This window comes from Diabrotica virgifera, chromosome 7 (genome assembly GCF_917563875.1).
Source record: "Diabrotica virgifera virgifera chromosome 7, PGI_DIABVI_V3a".
NCBI classification, from domain to species: domain Eukaryota; kingdom Metazoa; phylum Arthropoda; class Insecta; order Coleoptera; family Chrysomelidae; genus Diabrotica; species Diabrotica virgifera.
The window spans coordinates 243,817,861-243,838,564 of record NC_065449.1 but is presented as its reverse complement, the minus strand read 5'-3'; the positions used below and the strand labels follow the sequence as shown (position 1 = coordinate 243,838,564).

The 20,704-nt window shown below is 32.6% G+C and overlaps 2 protein-coding genes across 2 annotated transcripts in view; one reads left to right on the top strand and one right to left on the bottom strand.

Moving 5' to 3' along the window:
- The window catches only part of LOC114329336 (ionotropic receptor 25a), a 109,659-nt gene extending 103,075 nt beyond the window's left edge, over positions 1–6,584 (top strand). The window contains exons 12-13 of the mRNA XM_050657118.1: positions 1,980–2,101; positions 6,221–6,584. Of these exons, the coding sequence (XP_050513075.1) occupies positions 1,980–2,101; positions 6,221–6,519 (421 nt within the window). The 3' untranslated portion in view covers positions 6,520–6,584. The remainder of the gene's footprint in view (positions 1–1,979; positions 2,102–6,220) is intronic.
- LOC114329367 (protein slit-like) overlaps positions 1–12,216 on the bottom strand; it is a 188,898-nt gene extending 176,682 nt beyond the window's left edge. Inside the window, exon 1 of the mRNA XM_028278458.2 lies at positions 12,109–12,216. The gene's annotated coding sequence lies outside the window, so the exon portion shown is untranslated. The remainder of the gene's footprint in view (positions 1–12,108) is intronic.
- Between the last annotated feature and the right edge of the window lie 8,488 nt (positions 12,217–20,704).

Below are 20,704 nucleotides of genomic sequence, written 5' to 3'. Positions count from 1 at the left end.
TGGAGCAGGTCGGAAACACGTACACTAAATAGACGCAATTTAAAAATATATACGCAATTTTCAGAAAACTGAAACGTCAGAATTAGAGTTATTAAGTATACTATACGGCATTACGTTTGGTCTGTCCTTATGAGTGAAGTTCAGGCGTGGACTCTAAAATAAACACCATGAGACGCATAGAAGCCTTTATAATAAATATAATTTTTCGAATCCCTTTAAAACCTTTCTTAATCTCCTTCTCCTCTTCCCATCTTCCTCAAACAACTATTTCTATAAAACAAGAATGTGTGTGTACTTTGTACGCACGTAAGAAGTTATACTTCTACTACATATTATGTGATTTTTAAGACTATACCAAAAATTTAAAAAAATAAAAGAATAAAACGCACATAAACACATTGAAAAATGCCACAAAGAAAAAATGATTTCTGGACGATAATAATTGTTGGCAAAAATTTTAAATACGCATTTGCTGAAAAAAAAAATTATATAACAAATATACTTACAATCATAATATGCATAAAAAAATAAAAAAATAAAACTTGCATCGGGAATTGAACCCTTGAATTTCGTGCCGCTTTGACTCGTAATCGAAGCGTAGACTCACTCGTCCAATCGCACATTATTTATCATGTGGTAAAATACGGTAACTGAACGTTTTACTGTTTGACAATTATTTTGAAAATTATGTAGTTTAAATTTTGTGGAAGAAAATATAAAAATATAACAAAACAGTAAGAAAACAATATATTAGATGAAGATTGGTAGAACTTTTGTTGGTAATCAAATTAAGTATGTAAATCAAAGCATTACATACCTACTAGATAAATAAATCTACGCCAAAAAATCATAATTTAAAAATAAAAATCGAACCTAATTTGGGATTTCTCTCTAAAATCCGCATTCTTGAGAAAATAAATGTATGTATTTCAACCTAATCCAAATGTATAATTACAATATGATTATAATAAAAACTAGGTACTTACCAAATTAGAATGAGTTTTCCTTGTCCAAAATAGTCCAAAAGTCCAAAAATATAGGTATATGAAAACTATTTAAAAAGGCAGTATAACTATTAACTAACTTTTGTTTGTTGTTTCTTTTCACACAAATTTTAAAACGCAACAACCATAAATAATCTAACTACAGCTGTGCCACAGCCACCATATTGAATAATTTTTGACATGTCATTTGAACATCCAATCAGAACAAAGTTATAATGCGCATGCGCCCGGTCGCTAGGTTTTCCCATATAAAAATTTACCCTCTATCGCCGGTAAAGAAGTATAACTTCAAAAATCAGCACAGTGATATAGATTTTTTCCTATATTATTGGGCTCAGCTCAAACTTTTCCGCATGTCTTTGATGCAAGAGGCAAAGACTGCAGACGTTTAGATCAGCAGTCTGGAGAACCGATTCAAAGTTTCCTAAATACCTAGGAATTATGCTAGATCGTACCCTCTCCTTTAAGAAACATCTCATAAAAATCTCCTCCTTTAATTTGCCGCATTTAAAAAATGCACTGTTAATCTGGCACACGCGAGTCAAGTTCTTTGATGAATTGTCCGTTGCTATAACATTGCTATATAACCCTTTCATCCCCTCGGTTGTTTCCAAATCTTTATGCAGCTTTGTAGACGATCTTTCCTTAGCAGTAGCTACAGCGCGCTTTGCCTCATACTTTGCTACCTTGGATGTATCCTTATCTTGCTCTCTTTTAGACCACTCATACTCCTATCTAGCCTCTTCCTTTCCCCTACGCTTCTGTAGCACTTCATCATTCCACCACCAAGTATTACCAGTCGGTATTGACTATATAGTTACATATTCACCCTACTACTTTACAATTGGTAATCTCTTTTAGCTGACTTCTACATAGCACAACATCTGTCTAACTTTTACTTTCCTGGGTACTGTATATAATACAGTTTGTAGTTTATTAGTTTGTGTCATAAACTAAATAAATAATATTTTTAAGGATTCTACTCCTTCAAAAACAACGCTACTTTGAAGGATTGCAAGAAAAGTATTGGAATCATTCAGCTAAAGGGGACTGTCCAAGTACTGATGATAACGAAGGAATTACTTTAGAGAGTTTAGGTACATGCTTTCATATTTTTAAAACGTTTTTATATATTTCACTTGTTCTTTATCACTTTGTCCGGAAAAATTTTGTAATCGATTTTAAACTACTCCCGACTAGCTATAGTTTGTTTTTTAACCAAGAGGAGTGATTCAAATTTACCGCGCCGTAATGCTTGTTTCTAATTGGTCCAACGCAAGGCAAGTTTACTATACTGTTATTAAATTTTGGCATTTCTGTCATTTTGTAGGTTAATTCAGTATATCGGCGATTTTTTGTATTTTCTGCATTATTCCTTTAATTTTTAGATTTTTAGTCTACTTTTATATAAAAACAGTTGTTTTTAGAACTCTTTAGTGATGCGTTAATATAATATAATATGTATGGATTATCATCGAAAGCTGATATGATAAACGAAAAAAGAAGATGAATTTGGTGACTTTTCTAGTAACTTTCTTGGCTGTGAATCTGTCTTTTTAGTATACTCCTCTTGGTTAAAAAATCAACATTAGAGATTTGAAATTTTCAGAATAACTCAGAATTCGATGACAATGCAATATTCAACAGGTTTTACATTGATGCATTGAGTTTTGTTATTCCAAAAAATCATAGTTATTTTAATATAATATGTATCAAGCGCGGCTCCTCCTTAGGGTCAATTGGTCAATGACCCCCCTAAAATAATCTCATAAAAATACCAATTTTATTAAAAATATCTTTTATCTAAAACTTCACTCTGAAATATAAAATTCTCTCTCAGCAGTCTGCATTGGCAAAACAAATATAATAGATATAATAACGTCGCGCCTCGCGCTATACACAAGCCCGTGGCTGGGCCGTATTTTAAATTGTCTATATACAGTTCTTATGGCTTATGGACAAATGCATGTAAAATAGAAAAGAGACGGCAGATAGCAATTTCGTGGGCGAGAGTGGGAGTGACCTTTCCGTCGTATACCTCTAGTAGAGTCGACGGCCTCACGTTTAGTTAGTTACCGTCTGCTGACCGCACTTCACGGCAGGTCTATATCGATCGCGGCGTATTTGCGTAATTTATTTTGTTTTGTTGGATTTTTTTGTGATTGTAACAAAAACAAGATGAGTGTTGTTGACGAAATAATTGCCTTAAAATCTGCTGGAACACTAAATTATGAACGGCGGCTTGAGAAAAAAGAAAGTGGTCGACCAAAACCAAACATGAATTTAAAACAAACAACAAAGGATAGGGGTAAGGACATTCAAAGATATTTTAAAGAATCAATGTACAATTTGTGTGATTGGATTTGTGGCTGCAGTGTGAGAAATGCATTTTTTTGCTATCCGTGTTTACTGTTTTCGAATGACGCTGTATGGGCGAAAAATGGAGTAACTGACATTAAGCATTTAAAAGTGAAAATTACAAAACATGCCTCTTCAACTACTCATATAAATTCATCAATGAGTTACGCAAGTTTAGGACGTGTTAACATAAGACAGCAACTTGATAGTGTATATCGTAAATCTGTGCATGACTTTAATGAATTGGTATCTAAAAATAGGTATATTTTAAACAAACTAATCGACTGTGTAAAATTTTGTGGAGTTTTCGAAATTGCATTGCGCGGTCATGACGAAAGTGACAGCTCCAATAATCGTGGAATTTTTCTGGGCCTTATCGATTTTGTTTCTGAACTGGATTTAATGTTTAAAGAACACATTGAAAAAAGTACAGTATTTAAAGGAACATCGAAAACAATTCAGAACGATATTTTAGAATCAATGTTAGCCATTGTGCATACTCATATCATGAAGGAGATTGGCCAGACAAATTTTGTGGCCATTCAAGTAGATGAGACCACAGACAGCTCCAATAAAACGCAGATGATTATCATATTGCGATATGTATTAACTGGTATTGTACATGAAAGATTTTGGAAATTTGTTAACCCCCTAGGTACTACAGCACAACATTTAACTAATGTAATATTGGAAGAACTTCAATTATTAAAAATTAATGAAGCACCTGAAAAATTGATTGCCCAAAGTTACGATGGTGCATCAGTCATGAGCGGTAAACTGGGAGGAGTACAAACAAAAATTAAAGAAATATACCCAAATGCACACTTCATTCACTGCTATGCCCATCAATTTAATCTTATCCTCCAAAAAGCGGCGAGTCAACACAAACCGATAAAAATATTTTTTGCAAATTTACACGGATTTTCGTCCTTTTTCGGCCGATCTCCAAAACGTACGATGGTTCTGGATAGAGTGGTTAAAGTAAGGCTACCTAAAGCTGCGCCTACTCGATGGGCTTTCAATACAAAATGTGTTGAAATTGTATACACTTATAAAGATGATTTAAAATCTTGCTTAGAGGAAATTATTGATGAGGAGCAAGATGGTAACAATATAAATCAAGCAACTGGTTTAAAAAGACATTTGGAAGATGAGCATTTTTTATTTTGGTTAAATTTTTTCCATAAAATAATGCCCCATGTTGATATATTGTTTAAACAATTGCAAATGCGAGACATTGATGTTATATCTGTCAAAAATTGTATCCTGTCTTTTAACAACAATATCCAAATAATTAGAAATACTATTTTGGAATCAGAAGTACCAAGCACATCAACAGCAAAAAAAAGAAAAACTACTGCAGAGGATCCAAAGCGACGAACTGCACTTGAAATTTGTGATATTATTATATCTGAAATAAATCACAGGTTTAGTTTCAATGATCATCTCATGATTTCACAGTTATTCTACATAGAGAAATTTGAAGCATACACTACCAACTTTCCGCAAAATATTTTAAAAATGGTGACGGCTAATTATCCCACAGTGAATATTTCCAAACTAAAATCGGAACTTGAAGTCTTATATTGTCGTGAGGATTTTCGCAATAGTGCTGGTGCAGTAGCCATACTTCAGCTTTTTATTAACATGAATTTGTCTGAAACATTTTCTGAAGCAGTGAAGTTATTAAATATTTTGTGCACACTCCCTATGACAACCGTGGAAAGTGAGAGATGTTTTTCTACTTTAAAAAGAGTAAAAACATTCCTGCGTAATACGATGGGACAACCTAGACTTAGTGCCTTGTCTATGCTGAGCATCGAGAAAACGCTTGTCAAGAGCATTCCAAATTTCAATGAGAAGGTCATAGACTATTTTGCAGAACTAAAGGATAGAAGAATTGACTTAAAATATAAAAATATTTAAAGTAAGTTTCGTTTTAATAAATTTACAATTTATTATACTATAAATATTCCTATCTATATATCAGTCAATAACCTGTTCATACCATTTTTCCTATATTTTTTAAAAGATTTACTCTAAAAAAAGACAAATTTAATTTTCGGAAAACTAGGGTAAATAGTATTGAGTTTTATCTAAGTCTGTATTTTTTATCTAAAATATAAATGCTAAAAGATCTTTTAAATACTTTAAAAAATCAACAGTTTGAAGTTTTCAAACCAAAATGACCCCCCTGAAGATTGACCCACGAGCCGCCGCTGATATGTATTATAATATAATATAATATAATATAATATGTATTATTGTAATTATTATTGGAAGTCTGTTTTTAAAATTTATATTTTGATTTGAAAAATAATTGTTTTTATAACACTTTTTTATATTGTGTCCTATAAATAATAAAAAGGGGGTATTATAAAAAGTTATTTTTTATAAAAGTGTAATTATTGGTAACAAATGGCTAATTAGGATATTTTCAGGCATATCTGAAACAATGTCAGTATTACAAAAAAGTATCAGCAGGAAATATATAGCTTTGACATTATAACTTCTAGTAGTTGAACTGCGTACAAGCGTTGGTACAAGTCGATTGAAATATCTAAAACCGCCAAGGTCAGATCGATCTAAAAATTTAGTTATGCGACGTTGTCAGATTGTTCGGCTTTCAAAGGTTTTTCTGCTTTTTATTTGTTATCAATATCAGGGGTTTAGTTAAAAATAAATCAAAATTTTAATTGTAAAGTAATTTTCTGGAGAAATTAATGACTATTCTGAATCATTTTTAATGAAAATGTGTTCCAAAAATGTATAATTTCATGTTTGGTAATTTTCTTTTAACTTTATGTATATAGAGAATCTCATGTATATACTTACTATTACTTTATTTGTATCTTCAGGTGGAGTATTCATAGCCACATTGTTCGGCCTCGCCCTAGCGATGATCACCTTGGCTGGAGAAGTATTCTATTATAGACGAAAGTACAAAGAAATGGAGAGACAAAAATATTTCACGCCGCAACAGTCCAACAAGATCGTACCAACCATCTCGCCGTTTTATCCATCTGAGATAAAGCCCATGAAGGTGGCCATCAATCCAGCCCATTTCTCCTCCAAGATCAAAGCAGACGAAGCTTGGAATACTTCTAACCTTATTTTGTTCCCCAAAGGAAGGAATAGGGTTACGAAACTAAACTAAGACTTAGTGTTTTGGATGATTTGATATGTAGTGAGCGTATAATTATTATATGTTGTTATGATTAAGTTAGTTGACAAAATCAGCAGTACTGAAATTTATAGTATTTCTAATATCGCTTTTTAGTGCATTTCTTTAGTACTTGAGTAACAACGTTTAAGTAGTTGATTCATGGAATCGGACAAAACATTGTACAAAAACAAGAGAAACAATCCACAGTATGGTGGAGATATGTAGATGATGTGTTCTCCATTTAGACTCATGGACCAGAAGTATTAAATCAATTCCTGATGGACATAAAGAATTATTAAGAAGTCTTCTTCTTCTTTCTAGCATGATCGAGCATGCTAGTAGGCTACTGCGTGTTCATTGCCATCAAGTTTTCCCCGGATGATGAGGTCCAGCGTTCTCGCCATCGTTTTGTTGGTCTACCCTGTGGTCTTTTAACTACTGGGTCATTCGTTTTTGGGCTTTTAACGAGCCTGCTGTCCTCCATTCTCTTTATATGTTTATTCCAATATCTTCGTCTCTGTCTGACCCACCTTCCTATATCTTGTATTCCACAGTGTTGTCTGATGTCTTCACTTTTTATTCTGTCACGTGAAGTTTTGCCTTGTATACTTCCTAGTGTTCTCATTTCAACTGTTCTCATCATTTGAATCTGGTCTTGTTTCTGTCGCATATGTTATAATAGGTATTATTGTTGTTTTATACAGGGTGTCCCGAAAACATTGGTCATAAATTATACCGCACATTCTGGGGTCAAAAATAGTTCGATTGAACCTAACTTACCTTATTAGTACAATAAACTATTTTTAATGGGAAATAAGCCACAATTTTACCAAAAAGTGGTTTTATTAACGTTTCAAAGCCCAAATCGGATTTCGTTGTCAAAATACAAAATACTACTAAAATAAATAAAAATGTTGTTGCTAAGTAAAAAAATTCTTCTAATAATTTATTTAATCCGACTCATTTATATTGGCAATTCAGACGTATATTATACATTTTAAAGTAGAAGAGTTTAAAATGATATCGCCAATATTTATGAGTTGCGTTCCTGGGACGACTTTACTAAAAGATAGTTCATTCGATTACATGAAATCAATCCCAACTCAAGAATATCCGTCACAAAAAAATCATAGCATGCAATCTGTCTTTAAAAAGACAACCAAATGCAACGATGATAGTAAAATTCTCGCGTTAGAGATTCCATAGTAAATCACGAGGGAAAACCAGGAAAAAACGTCGTGATACTATCCCGACATCGTAAGTATTTGGTCTTACATTTAATTTACTTTCAAAAAACTAATACCAAATTCTGACTTTAATATGTTTAAATTATAAATAATATTAATAATATATAGATATACAATAAGTAATACTAAAATATAAAATTTGTACTAACTTGATATGTTATTGACTTACTAATTACTTACAGAATTTGGTATTAGTTTTTTGAAAGTAAATTAAATGTAAGACCAAATACTTAAGATGTCGGGATAGTATCACGAGGTTTTTTCCTGGTTTTCCCTCGTGATTTACTATGGAATCTCTAACGCGAGAATTTTACTATCATCGTTGCATTTGGTTGTCTTTTACTATCATCGCTGCATTTGGTTGTCTTTTTAAAGACAGATTACATGCTATGATTTTTTTGTGACGGATATTCTTGAGTTGGGATTGATTTCATGTAATCGAATGAACTATCATTTAGTAAAGTCGTCCCAGGAACGCAACTCATAAATATTGGCGATATCATTTTAAAGTCTTCTACTTTAAAATGTATAATATACGTCTGAATTGCCAATATAAATGAGTCAGATTAAATAAATTATTAGAAGAATTTTTTTACTTAGTAACAACATTTTTATTTATTTTAGTAGTATTTTGTATTTTGACAACGAAACCCGATTTGGGCTTCGAAACGTTAATAAAATCATTTTTTTTGTAAAGTTGTGGCTTATTTCCCATTAAATATAGTTTATTATAAAAATGCCACAAGGAAATATCTTCAGAACAACACTTATTAGTACAAATGTGATCATAAAAAAAGTTACAGCCCTTTGAAGTTACAAAATGAAAATCGATTTTTTTCAATATATCGAAAACTATTAGAGATTTTTTATTGAAAATGGACATGTATCATTATTATGGCAGAAACATCTTAAAACAAAATTATAGTGAAAGTTGTCCACCCCATTAAAATTTTATGGGGGTTTTGTTCCTTTAAACCCCTCCAAACTTTTGTGTACGTTCCAATTAATTCATTATTGTGGTATTGTACTTTTCATGAGCATTTTTTAGTGCGTAACAAATGATAGGAAAAAGGGTAAGTCCGTGATAATACACATTTATGACATTTATTCTAACATGACATTTTAGTTAAATCTGACAGTTGTCACATTTTATTTTCAATTTGGAATACAAACAAATCAAATGTGTTTCTTGCATTTATAAAATGGTATTTTCTTTGATTTGTATAGTCTTATAAATTATACAGATTATATTTGTAATATTATTATCTAATTTAAAAAAAATTTTTTTATTATGGCGCCATCTATCGACAACTAGAATAACTAGAATAAATGTTGTAAATGTCTGTAATCAGAGACGTACGTTTCTTCTGTCACATACAATTTAATGCGTTAGAAAAAAATCGAAAAACTGTGACGCACTGAAAGATGATCATGAGAAAAAGAATACCATTAGTTAAACATAAACGTTTTTAAAACTTTTTGGCTCTTAGTATTTTTTCGATAAGCCAGTTTTTATCGAGATGCGGCTTCTTTTTTAACCCATTAACGCCTAAAAAGAAACTAGCTTGGAAAAAATGGCAAAGGATACAAAATTGTGATGTTTGGGTTACACTATTACATAATATTAAAAAAAAAATTCAAAATTATTTTGAAATACAAAGGCGTCCTCAAATGGGGACGTTAGGTATTTGTATGGTATTTTTCAAAATATAATTTTTCACTACACATGGTTTTTTCACACTTTTTGCTAGTCCACCTTGCCTTCATATGACATACAGAACACTTTCTGTTTTTCCAATTTTCCCGGAAAATGAAAGCTTTCGGTGACTTTAATGCTGGAACTAGCTTTTTTTCTGTGTTCTTGGACCTACGTACTATATATATGATGATGGGATTCTAACTGATCCATCACATTTTCAGAAGAAATTTGATGAAGTTTCAAGGTATTAGTCATGATCATGTCAAAAAAGTACGTAAGTAAAACCCACCACCACTTTTTACCTTTTATTCTTATACGATATAATGATACCATGCACTGATCATGCGCATCAGCTCCACCCATTCAAAAATTGTAGGAAGCAAACAATTTTGACTGTACTATATTTTCTTTTGATTTTGATGCTCTGAACCACCGTTTTACATCACCTAGCGGTTCAATGGTAATTGGATAACATAGAACAAACACTATTGTCATACCATTTTGCATACAAAATTTCATTAGTTTTGTCGAATATACAGGGTGTCCCGAAAAGATTGGTCATAAATTATACCACACATTCTAGTGTCAAAAATGGTTCGATTGAACCTAACTTACCTTAGTACAAATGTGCTCATAAAAAAAGTTACAGCCCTTTGAAGTTACAAAATGAAAATCGATTTTTTTCAATATATCGAAAACTATTAAAGATTTTTTATTGAAAATGGACAAGTATCATTCTTATGGCAAGAACATCTTAAAACAAAATTATAGTGAAATTTGTTTACCACATAAAAATTTTTTGGGGGTTTTGTTCCCCTAAACCCCCCCCCCAAACTTTTGTGTACGTTCCAATTAATTCATTATTGTGGTACCATTAGTTAAACACAACCTTTTTAAACCTTTTTTGCATCTTAGTATTTTTTCGATAAGCCAGTTTTTATCGAGATGCGACTTCTTCTTTAATATATTTACATAAAAATTTTATGGGGATCTTGTTCCTTTAAACCCCCAAATGTTTGTGTACGTTCCAATTAAACTATTATTGTGGTACCATTAGTTAAACACAGTGTTTTTAAAACATTTTTGCCTCTTAGTCTTTTTTTGATAAGTCACCTTTTATCGAGATGCGGCTTCTTTTTCAAAATATATCTAAAAATGTAAATTATAAATACATTTTCAGATATTATTAACAGGTCTATAATCGTACTTCACCATATACAAATATGTGGTGGATCCGACAAATATTCAAAATATCTCGATAAAACTGACTTATCGAAAAAGTACTAAAAGACAAAAAACTTTTAAAAACATTGTGTTTAACTAATGGTGTCACAATTATAATTTAATTGGAACGTACACAGAAGTTTGGGGGGGTTGAAGGGAACAAAACCCCCATAAAATTTTTATGGAGTGCACAAATTTCACTTTAATTTTTTTTAAGATGTTACTGCCATAAGAATGCCACATGTCTATTTTCAATAAAAAATCTCTAAGAGTTTTCGATATATGAAAAAAAATCGAATTTCATTTTGTAACTTCAAAGGGCTGTAACTTTTTTTGTATGCACTATTGTATATAGGTAAGTGAGGTTCAATCAATCTATTTTTGACCCCAGAATCTGTGGTATAATTTATGACCAATCTTTTCGGGACACCCTGTATAATCATATGTATCTCTTGCCATTTTCTTTATTAGCTTAGACTCCATTACTGGACACTTTTGCACACAATCTTCTCTTGCAGTTCCTTTCGCCTTTATGTTTTTTTGTTTCAGATACGATCTTTAAAATCACCTACTTTGGTATTATCCGCTAGATGAACAAACTTTTTTATTTCTAAGTTTGCACCTGTCTCTGCTCATCGCGTTATAAAACACAGGAAACTCCTAGGTCCTCATCTAATGACCAACATAACCTTTCTCCTGGTAATCTGTTATACCCAGTTAGATAATATATGATTGCAAAAAAAGTTTGCAGTTTGGAGATATTGTAAAAGAGTTATTATTTTTTTACTGTACGTATAAAATAATTGACTGGTCACAAATGTACCTATGTAATAACTTCTTCATTAATTTTTTAATTTTTCAAAAATTTAAATGGGTGATAAATTCTTTAGAGCTTCGTTAACGTTTTTCTTCTCCTCTTCAAATGATGTTTACTGTTGTGGTATTAGATTTAAAATCGGTTTTTACCCACTTGGGTTTTAAAAAATTAGCACATTCCTTGGATAGTCCACCCGAAACTTCATCAGAAGTTCTTCTATCATCTAGTTTATTAGAAGACTTAAGAGAAGTTTCTATAGTTTCAGGAATTATTTGGAATGCAATTTAAATCTTCTAGAAAATCATAATCAAGCTCTTCGGTAAGTATCTGTCAGTTCATAGAAATTTGGTGGCATAACACACAAATCAATATTTTTCAGCTGTTCATATTCCTCATTATTAACTTCTTCCAAGCTTGTTCCAATTTTTGGAAGGTTTTGGAGCCATAAAATATTGTAGGATCCATAATGATCCGAAAACAAGCAAATGCGCGAATTGGACATATTTGTGCCTAACGTGTTCGTTCGAGGACGGTAAAATATAGTGGCTGTTAAATACTACCAAATATAAAATAAATTTGTTGTGTTTACTTACATTTAGAATAGTCCGTGGACTTCTAATTTGCGGTATAAAACTTTTAAAACTAATTTTTTTCTTGGTGGAAAAATGTTTTTTAATTTGTAACTGCACCTCTTCAGAAACTCATGTACTACAAAGTACTATATAATCACAACTGGTTGTATTTAAAGCGAACTGAAGCCAGTTACTGACTACACTATTTATCTTGATAAGAGAAAACGTGACAAATAGCACAAAACATTTTTAAATTCAACAGAAATTTTATTTTTATAGGCGTCCTCAAATGAGTACGGTCAGAGTTAATGGGTTAATATATTTACATAAAAATTTTATGGGAGTTTTGTTCCTTTAAACCCCCCAGATGTATGTGTACGTTCCAATTAAACTATTATTGTGGTAAGATTAGTTAAACACAGTGTTTCTAAAACATTTTTGTCTCTTAGTCTTTTTTTGATAAGTCGACTTTTATCGAGATGTGGGCTTCTTTATCAAAATACACCTAAAAATGTAAATTATAAATACATTTTCAGATTATTAACAGGTGTCTATAATCGTACTTAACCATATACAAATATGTGGTGGATTCGAAAAATATTCAAAATATCTCGATAAACACTGGCTTATCGAAAAAATACTAAGGGGCAAAAAAGTTTTAAAAACATTGTGTTTAACTAATGGTGCCACAATAATAATTTAATTGGAACGTACACAAAAGTTTGGGAGGGTTTAAGGGAACAAAACCCCAATAAAATTTTTATGGGGTGCACAAATTTAATTTTAATTTTTTTTAAGATGTTGCTGTCATAAGAATGCCACATGTTTATTTTCAATAAAAAATCTCTAAGAGTTTTCGATATATGAAAAAAAAATCGATGTTTATTTTGTAACTTCAAAGGGCTGTAACTTTTTTTGTGTGCACTATTGTATATAGGTAAGTGAGGTTCAATCAACCTATTTTTGACCCCAAAATCTGTGGTATAATTTATGACCAATCTTTTCGGGACACCCTGTATATCTTGACTTTGCTTTCAGTATTTAGATATTCGATCTTCCATACGCATCGTGAGATTCTAGCTGCTTTCAATGTTTGTTCTCTGACCTCTTTTCAGAGATTTCCATAGCTTGTTATCTCCGCACCAAGATATTTGATGTGATTCACCAGTTCCACAGTTTGACTCACCAGTTCCAATTTGCATCTTATCGGTTCTATGGAAAGTATTAGGCATTTAGTCTTCTCGGTGTTGATGAGCATGTTTAGTTCTTTAGCTTTAGTATTAAATGCATGCAGTAACCTTTGGAAATTGTCTTCAGAATCGGCGATAAGGGTCATACGGCCAGCGTAGCAAACGAATCTAAAAAATGTGTTACCCATCTTAAATCCAGCTGTTCTGTTTTATTCTTTATTTTTTTATTTATTTTGTCCATTATTAAATTAAATATGAAAGGGCTCAGTGAATCGCCTTGGTGGATTCCTGTGTTTATAGCTATGTCTTCTGTTGTCAAATGCCTCTCTTATTTTTGGTTTTACATTGTATGTTATATCGTGTACTAGGTTAATTAGCCTGTGGTTTAGCCCTTTTCCTCCCATTATTTTTATCACGTCCTTTAACCGCACTCTGTCAAAAGCCTTGCTCTTATTAAGAAAAGAAGTAATTTTCTTATTCCGTGCTGCTTAAGTTGGCTTGATTAAAGGAAATGCTTATATGCACTGATCATTTTTTATTATTCGTACATAGGAATGATTTAAGAATTTATAATATAATTAAAATATTATCTAAGTATCTGAAGCACTCGATATTATCTGTAATGTTAATTGATCCATTCATTCAACGAATAAAAATTGAACATCTGTAGTGTACTTTATGCAGTGGCGGCGCCTGGTGTAAAATATTGGGGGTGCACACATAATGTTAACATATAAAAAGACCTTGAGACCCTATTTCCGTAGGTAAAAGGTTTTTGAGTGTCTTCAAATTGTAAAAATCAAAGGACCTTATTAAAAATTACAATAAATAATGTATTTTATTGACTTAAAATTATAATTTAGTGTTTAAATGTTACAAGCAAGTTTTGTAACGAAAGTCAGTCGCCTGTTATTTTTTAGATAAATTATTCACACACAAATTCAGTAAAATTTGGAATTTCTTGAATCATTTTTTTTTATTGAAAACATTGCGAGTGCAGTTAATCGATCCTGGCCCATAGCTATTCTAAGGAAAGTTTTGATACGTTTCAATGCAGAGAGACATCGTTCTGTTTCTGCAGTTGTCACTGGCATCGTAACAAGTACATAATTGGAGAATTCCAATCTGGAATTCCAACTGGATAGTTAAAATCGTATCTTCTATTTTATTCATTATGCTTCCTCTTCTCCAAATATGTGCTTCACACCTACACAATTTGTAAGTTTTTACACAAATCTCCATTTTAAATAATCATTTATAATCCCGACGTTTGCACTTTGGTACATTCTTAATTTACAAATTTGGTTTCGGCATTTTTAATTTTTCTTCTAAATATAATGAAGAAAATTTAATTGATTTTAAATATTCCACGCTAACATTTACGTCCACAAATCCTTCCATTCTTAATATAGTTCCGAAATTCGAACTTCACGAAAGCAAAATTTAAACATACGTGTGCCGTGCACGTTGAAAACACCAAAGATCATGCCATAAGATCACATCCAACTTGTGATCATGTGGCCATCTAAACTTGTGGGCTAGAGCGGGGTAGCGGGGTGGGTGGTGAGTTGTATTTCGTCGTATGAAAAGTCATTGTTTTTTTTTTTTTTATTTAATGTTGTAATATTTACAATCTGTCCTCAACTGAGAACAATAGGTAAATTATTTGACAAAAATTGAAAATTTTGACCTGTAGAGGGAGATCCAGTGATCACCCTCTTTACATAAATTAAATTAAAACAAATTAAAATAAGTTTAGTTATCACAGATTATTCGAATCTTCTTGCTAGATCCACTACTTTGAATCTCTTCAGGCGTCGTACATCATTGTGGTCATCAGTAAGGTTGCTGGCTAACTCATTTGGATGAGATTCTAGTCTCTTGGAATATTTTTTGTAATATTCCGTTATTACTGTTTTTATGGATGGCACATTGAGGTCTTGCTCTATCACATAGTTTGGCACGTACCAAGGGGCATTCAGCATTGTTCTAAGGACTTTGTTCTGGAATCTCTGCAATATTTCTAGGTTAGTTTGACTGGCTGTCCCCCAAAGTTGGATACCATAGGTCCACACTGGTTTTAATATAGTTTTATATATCAGCAGTTTGTTTTCAAGTGATAGTTGAGATTTACGACCGATGATCCAGTACATTTCTCGAAATTTTATTCCTAGTTGTTTTCTTTTTGTAAAAATGTGTTTTTGCCAAGTTAATCTCCTATCAAGATGGATTCCTAGGTACTTGACAGTATCGGTTTGTGGGAGTTGAGTTTCATTTAGTGTTACAGATGGACATGTTTGTCTTCTCATGGTGAAGGTTACATGGATGGATTTACTCTCATTCGCCTTTATCTTCCATTTTTTAAGCCATATTTGTATATTATTAAGGTCTTTCTGAAGGGTTCTGGATGCTGTATTTGGATCATGGTGAGAGGCTAGTACAGCAGTGTCATCAGCAAAAGTTGCACACGTTGTTTTGTTACTTGTGGGTAGGTCAGCAGTGTAGAGCAAGTACAATATCGGTCCCAAGACACTTCCTTGTGGTACTCCGGCTTTTATTGGTCTTAGGCTTGTGTATTCATTATCCTGCTTGACTAGGAAATGTCGGTTGGAAATATAGCTTTTTAGGATTTGATAAAAAGGATGAGGAAGGTTTTTCTTTAGTTTAAAGAGCATACCAGCATGCCATACCTTGTCGAAGGCCTGACCAATGTCCATGAATGCAGCAGAACAATACCTTTTATTTTCTAGATCACTTCTGATGTGTTTTACCAGTCTATGTACCTGTTCTATCGTTCCGTGTTGTGTTCTGAACCCAAATTGGTGTTGGGGAATTAGTTTCCTTTCTTCTATAACTGGGGATAATTGTTTAAGGAGAAGTTTTTCCAAAATTTTTGATAGAACAGGTAGCAGGCTTATTGGTCTGTATGAAGTCACCTGAGTTTTATTTTTCCCTGGCTTAGGTATGAGAATAATTTGAGCAACTTTCCATTGTTCTGGGTAGTAACCTAGCCTAAATATTGCATTAAATACTTGCGTTATCATTTTCAGACCTTTGCATGTCAATTGCTGCAGTACTTTCCCGTTGATCAGGTCATACCCTGGAGCTTTTTTTGGACTGATTTCATGCTGGATCATATTTCTAACTTCTTTAGTGGTGATTTTTTGTATAGGTAAATCCATCTGGTAGGGCGATTCCAGGAAGTCATTTATTTCTTCCTCTGTGTCACCATCTTCCATGGGATGTGGCTGGAATACATTAGTGAGGTGATTTGCAAATGCTTCGGCTTTTTCCTTATTATTTCTACACCAGTTTCCCTCTTGGTTTCGTATTGGTGGTATTTGTTGTTTCGGGTGTTTGATTTTTCTCGTGGCCTTCCAAAGGGTATATTCACTATCTGCGTTTGCTGATAAACCTGTAAGATATTCTTGTATTTTGTTATTTTTGATATTATGCAATTGTAGTTTAATTTCCTTGGTGATTTTATTTAATTTCGCCTTGTTCTCATGTGTTCTTTTTCTTCGCCACTCTTCATTTATTTTTCTCTTTCTAGCAATCATTTCCTTTATTACAGTTGGGCAATTCTCTTTCAATTCTGTTTGGTAGCAGTCAGGGGTAGCATACCAAGCAGCTTCTTGTATAGATTTCTGAAGATTTTCTACTGCTGCGTAGATGTCACTTTCTGTTTTCAATGGGATGTTTATGTCAATTAGTTCATCTAGTTTAGTCTTGAAAATGCTCCAGTCTGTTTTGTTACTGTATAGTGATGGTTGTTTAGTACTGTTTGTTATTTGTGCATACCATGTCGCGATTACGCTAGAGTGGTCAGAGGGTAGATCGTAACAAGATTCTACTTTTGCCAATTTAACATTAATTCCTTTAACAATATAAAAGTCGAGTAGATCAGGTATTTTTGCATTGTCGGTAGGCCAGTAAGTTGGTTCCCTTGTGGTGAGGTAATTTGCATTGGTCGCATTTACAGCTTTAAGAAGTTCTCTGCCTTTTGTGGTAATAATTCTGGATCCCCAGGTAGTATGCTTAGAATTAAAATCTCCTCCTGCTATAAATCTATTTCCTAATGTTTTAAAGAAATTTTCAAACTGTTCCGTTTTGTTATTGTGCTTTGGCGGACAGTATATAGCTGATACTGTCAGTGGGCCTAGTTGATCTTCCACAACAATGCTGGTGGCCTGTAGATAGTCGCATTCATGTTTTTGTATTTCGTAGTGCTTTAGTTTATTACTAACTATTATTGCAGTGCCTCCATGTGCTTTTTCGTTGGGATGTTGCGTATGATAAGTTGTAAATCGTGGAATATTGATGTGGTTTTTGGATGTAAAATGAGTTTCTGTAATCAGCATTATGTCAATTTTTTGTGTGTTAATAAATAGTTTTAATTCTTCTACATGTTGACTTAAGCCATTGGCGTTCCATAATACTAGCTTTAGTAACTGAGTCATTTCTGGTTGAGAATCATGGTCAGGAGGTTGAGCATAGTGCTCATTTGTTCCGTCAGTTTTTTTAACATGTCTTTCAGTTCTGACATGTCTGTGTGGTTATTAGTTTGATTTGGTATATGTTGTGTAGTAGTTTGGTTGGAGGCTTGCTGGTTAACTGCTTGCGTTGCTTGTGCGTATGTTATTCCAGGTTGCACATAGTTGACTGTTGTAGTTCTATCTTGGTTTGTCCTCGCGTTGTGTCGTCTCAAGTTAGGGAATTTAAGTTTTTGTAATTGTTTGTGAACTTCACACCCTCTATAATTTGCGGGGTGATTTTCACCACAGTTAGCACATTTAACATTACTGTCTCTGGTTTTCCTTGGACATTCTTTAGTGTAATGAGGTTCTGCGCATTTGACACAGCACGGTTGTTTATTGCAGAAGTTTTTTGTGTGGTTGTATTTTTGACATCTACTACATTGCGGAATTATTCTCTTGACATGCGGTGCTTCGAATTCTACTATGGAATGCATTACTTGTTTAATGTTATAGATGTCCTTGTTATTATCTTTTGTTTCTAGATCAATGTAGAACATAGGCAGCGATTTTTTAGTTTGGTTGTGTAGTATATTCCATATATTTATAACATTATGGTTTTTGGTTTTAAGATCTTCTTTTATCTCTTCTAAATTTGTCGTGGGGTGCATGCCTTTAAGAACCACTCGGTAGTGTCTTTCACTTTTAGGTTTATAAGTGTGGAAGTCCGTGTTTTTTGTTTTTAGAGCATTTATTATGGCGGTGTATGCTTTGTCTGATTTTGGTTGAATTTTTATTTGTTCGCTGTTGATAGCTTTAGTGATAAAATCATTTTCTGCTACTTGTTGCAATAGATCGATAAGAGGCTTGCAGATCTGCACGCCTGATACAAATATTGGAGGTGGTTTTGGTTTTGCATCTGTATTTTTAACTGTGTCTTCCAAATTGTCACTTTCATCTATTGAACTTAGTGCATCAAATTGATTTTGTGTTGTTATAGGTTTACTTAACCAGTACTCACCAAGTTTTGTTTGTCTTTTGTTACTTCTAGGCATTTCTGGACTGCTTCTTAATCTTTTTCCGGTAACCTCATTCCATTGCTGTTCTTCAATACTGGCTGTTTGTTCATTTGTTTGGTTTATTTGTAGTGAATCATTAGGTTGTTGGGAACAAGTGGGAATTTGTATAGGATTTTGGATCATTGGAGCCATGGTTTTTACATTTTGTTCATAATTTGGTTGGGAATAAAAGCCTGTTGAAAAGTTGTTCATGTTACCTGCTCGGTTGATACGCCACTGGAATCATTGCTGACGATAACTCGCTGCTAACAGCTTTCAATGAGCCAATGTTCTTTTACTTATTAACGTTAAAAATTAAAATATTATTAATAAAATATAAACACTCGTAAAATCCGCAATAACTAATTGCTTTGTTTAAAAACTTTAAATACATTCACGAATTTTTAGACACAATAAAAGTCATTGTATAGGAACCACTGTGAGAGCGGTGAACGCGGGGTTCTGTCTAAGGCCTCGCATCCGTGAACTTTCTCCTTTGAAATAGAATAAAAATAATTAAATGTTACCTATTAGATACTTATAAACTCGTTGGATCTGTTATTTCGAATTTCAATTACTGTATAGTTACATTAAAATGTTATTTATAGAATGATAAATATTACATATATGAATGTTGGTGTGAAAATAATTTTGGGGGTTCACGTGCACATGTGCACTTATGGAGAAACCGCCACTGACTTTATGCTACTAACAAAATAACATTTAAACTCTTAATATCGTTTACCAGATTTCAGATTTCTGTGCTTTCACATTAGTAAATATTTTGTGAATTCTACTCATAAATCATTTTCAATCAAGCAAAACAATAACATGTATTTAAAGAAAACCTACTTTTGCTCGTATGATATCTATGTTTAATTTTAATTTTTTGTGTCATATTTTAATCTGTGGAATGGCGATTGTTATTGCCTTGATTGATTGTTGTCGGTTACAAAAATGTTAATTTAGAAATTTTAAGTTATGTTTTAAATAAATTAAACGCACAAATAAATTTAAAGTTCATTATTATGATGTTTTAGTTTTCTACCGTTGCCTAATAATTTCCTATCATTCAACACCAAAAAGAAACTAAAATCTTATATCTACGAAAATTCTGAGGGAACAATAATATTATTGGAGCGAAAGAGTTACCGCAAGTAACAGGTTCCATCTCTACAGCCAGATATTCACCGAAATATTTAGATGAATCCCGGTGCGAGCGGCGTGGGGAATGAATTCTCCCGACTGTTCGGTGGCGAAGATCGTGCATAAATAGAGATCCATTTATCCTGGAACTTCTGGAACTTTCGCTGTATTTCTGGTATTTTTGTATTCAATATATACCTAAGGACGCTAATTTTTAGGAGTTAGTTATAAATCGAACTCCGTACTATAAACTTGTGTAAATAAATAGTCGTATATAAATTCGAACCGAGAGTTTTATTTTAACTGTAAAATCGATACATTATTTAAAATTTCAAAAACAAAACCATTTTGAAGATATTTTCTTGTAGGATTTTTAGCATAGATGTTTCGAAGCCCTCAAAATTCGTCAAGGCTCTCTTCCACTTATTCTCATGTATAGAAAATGTGCTCTCTACATCCAAGAGTTGCTCTGACCATACTGTGGCGATAATATAACTATATCGTCTAGAATCTAGAATACGCCAATGTATTAAGGCCATCGGTACATAATTCGCAAATATTTTACGGCTATCCCTACTTTTTCTGTCTTTACACGGCAAATTAAGTGTAGTAAAATTCACACTCGTATGGATATGTAAACATTACAGTCGGAAAAATGAAAGAATACCCATGAACGATCACATCAATCAGATATTTTGTATTTGCTATCTTTTTTTATAACAAACGTTTGTTATTTATAGAAAAAGAC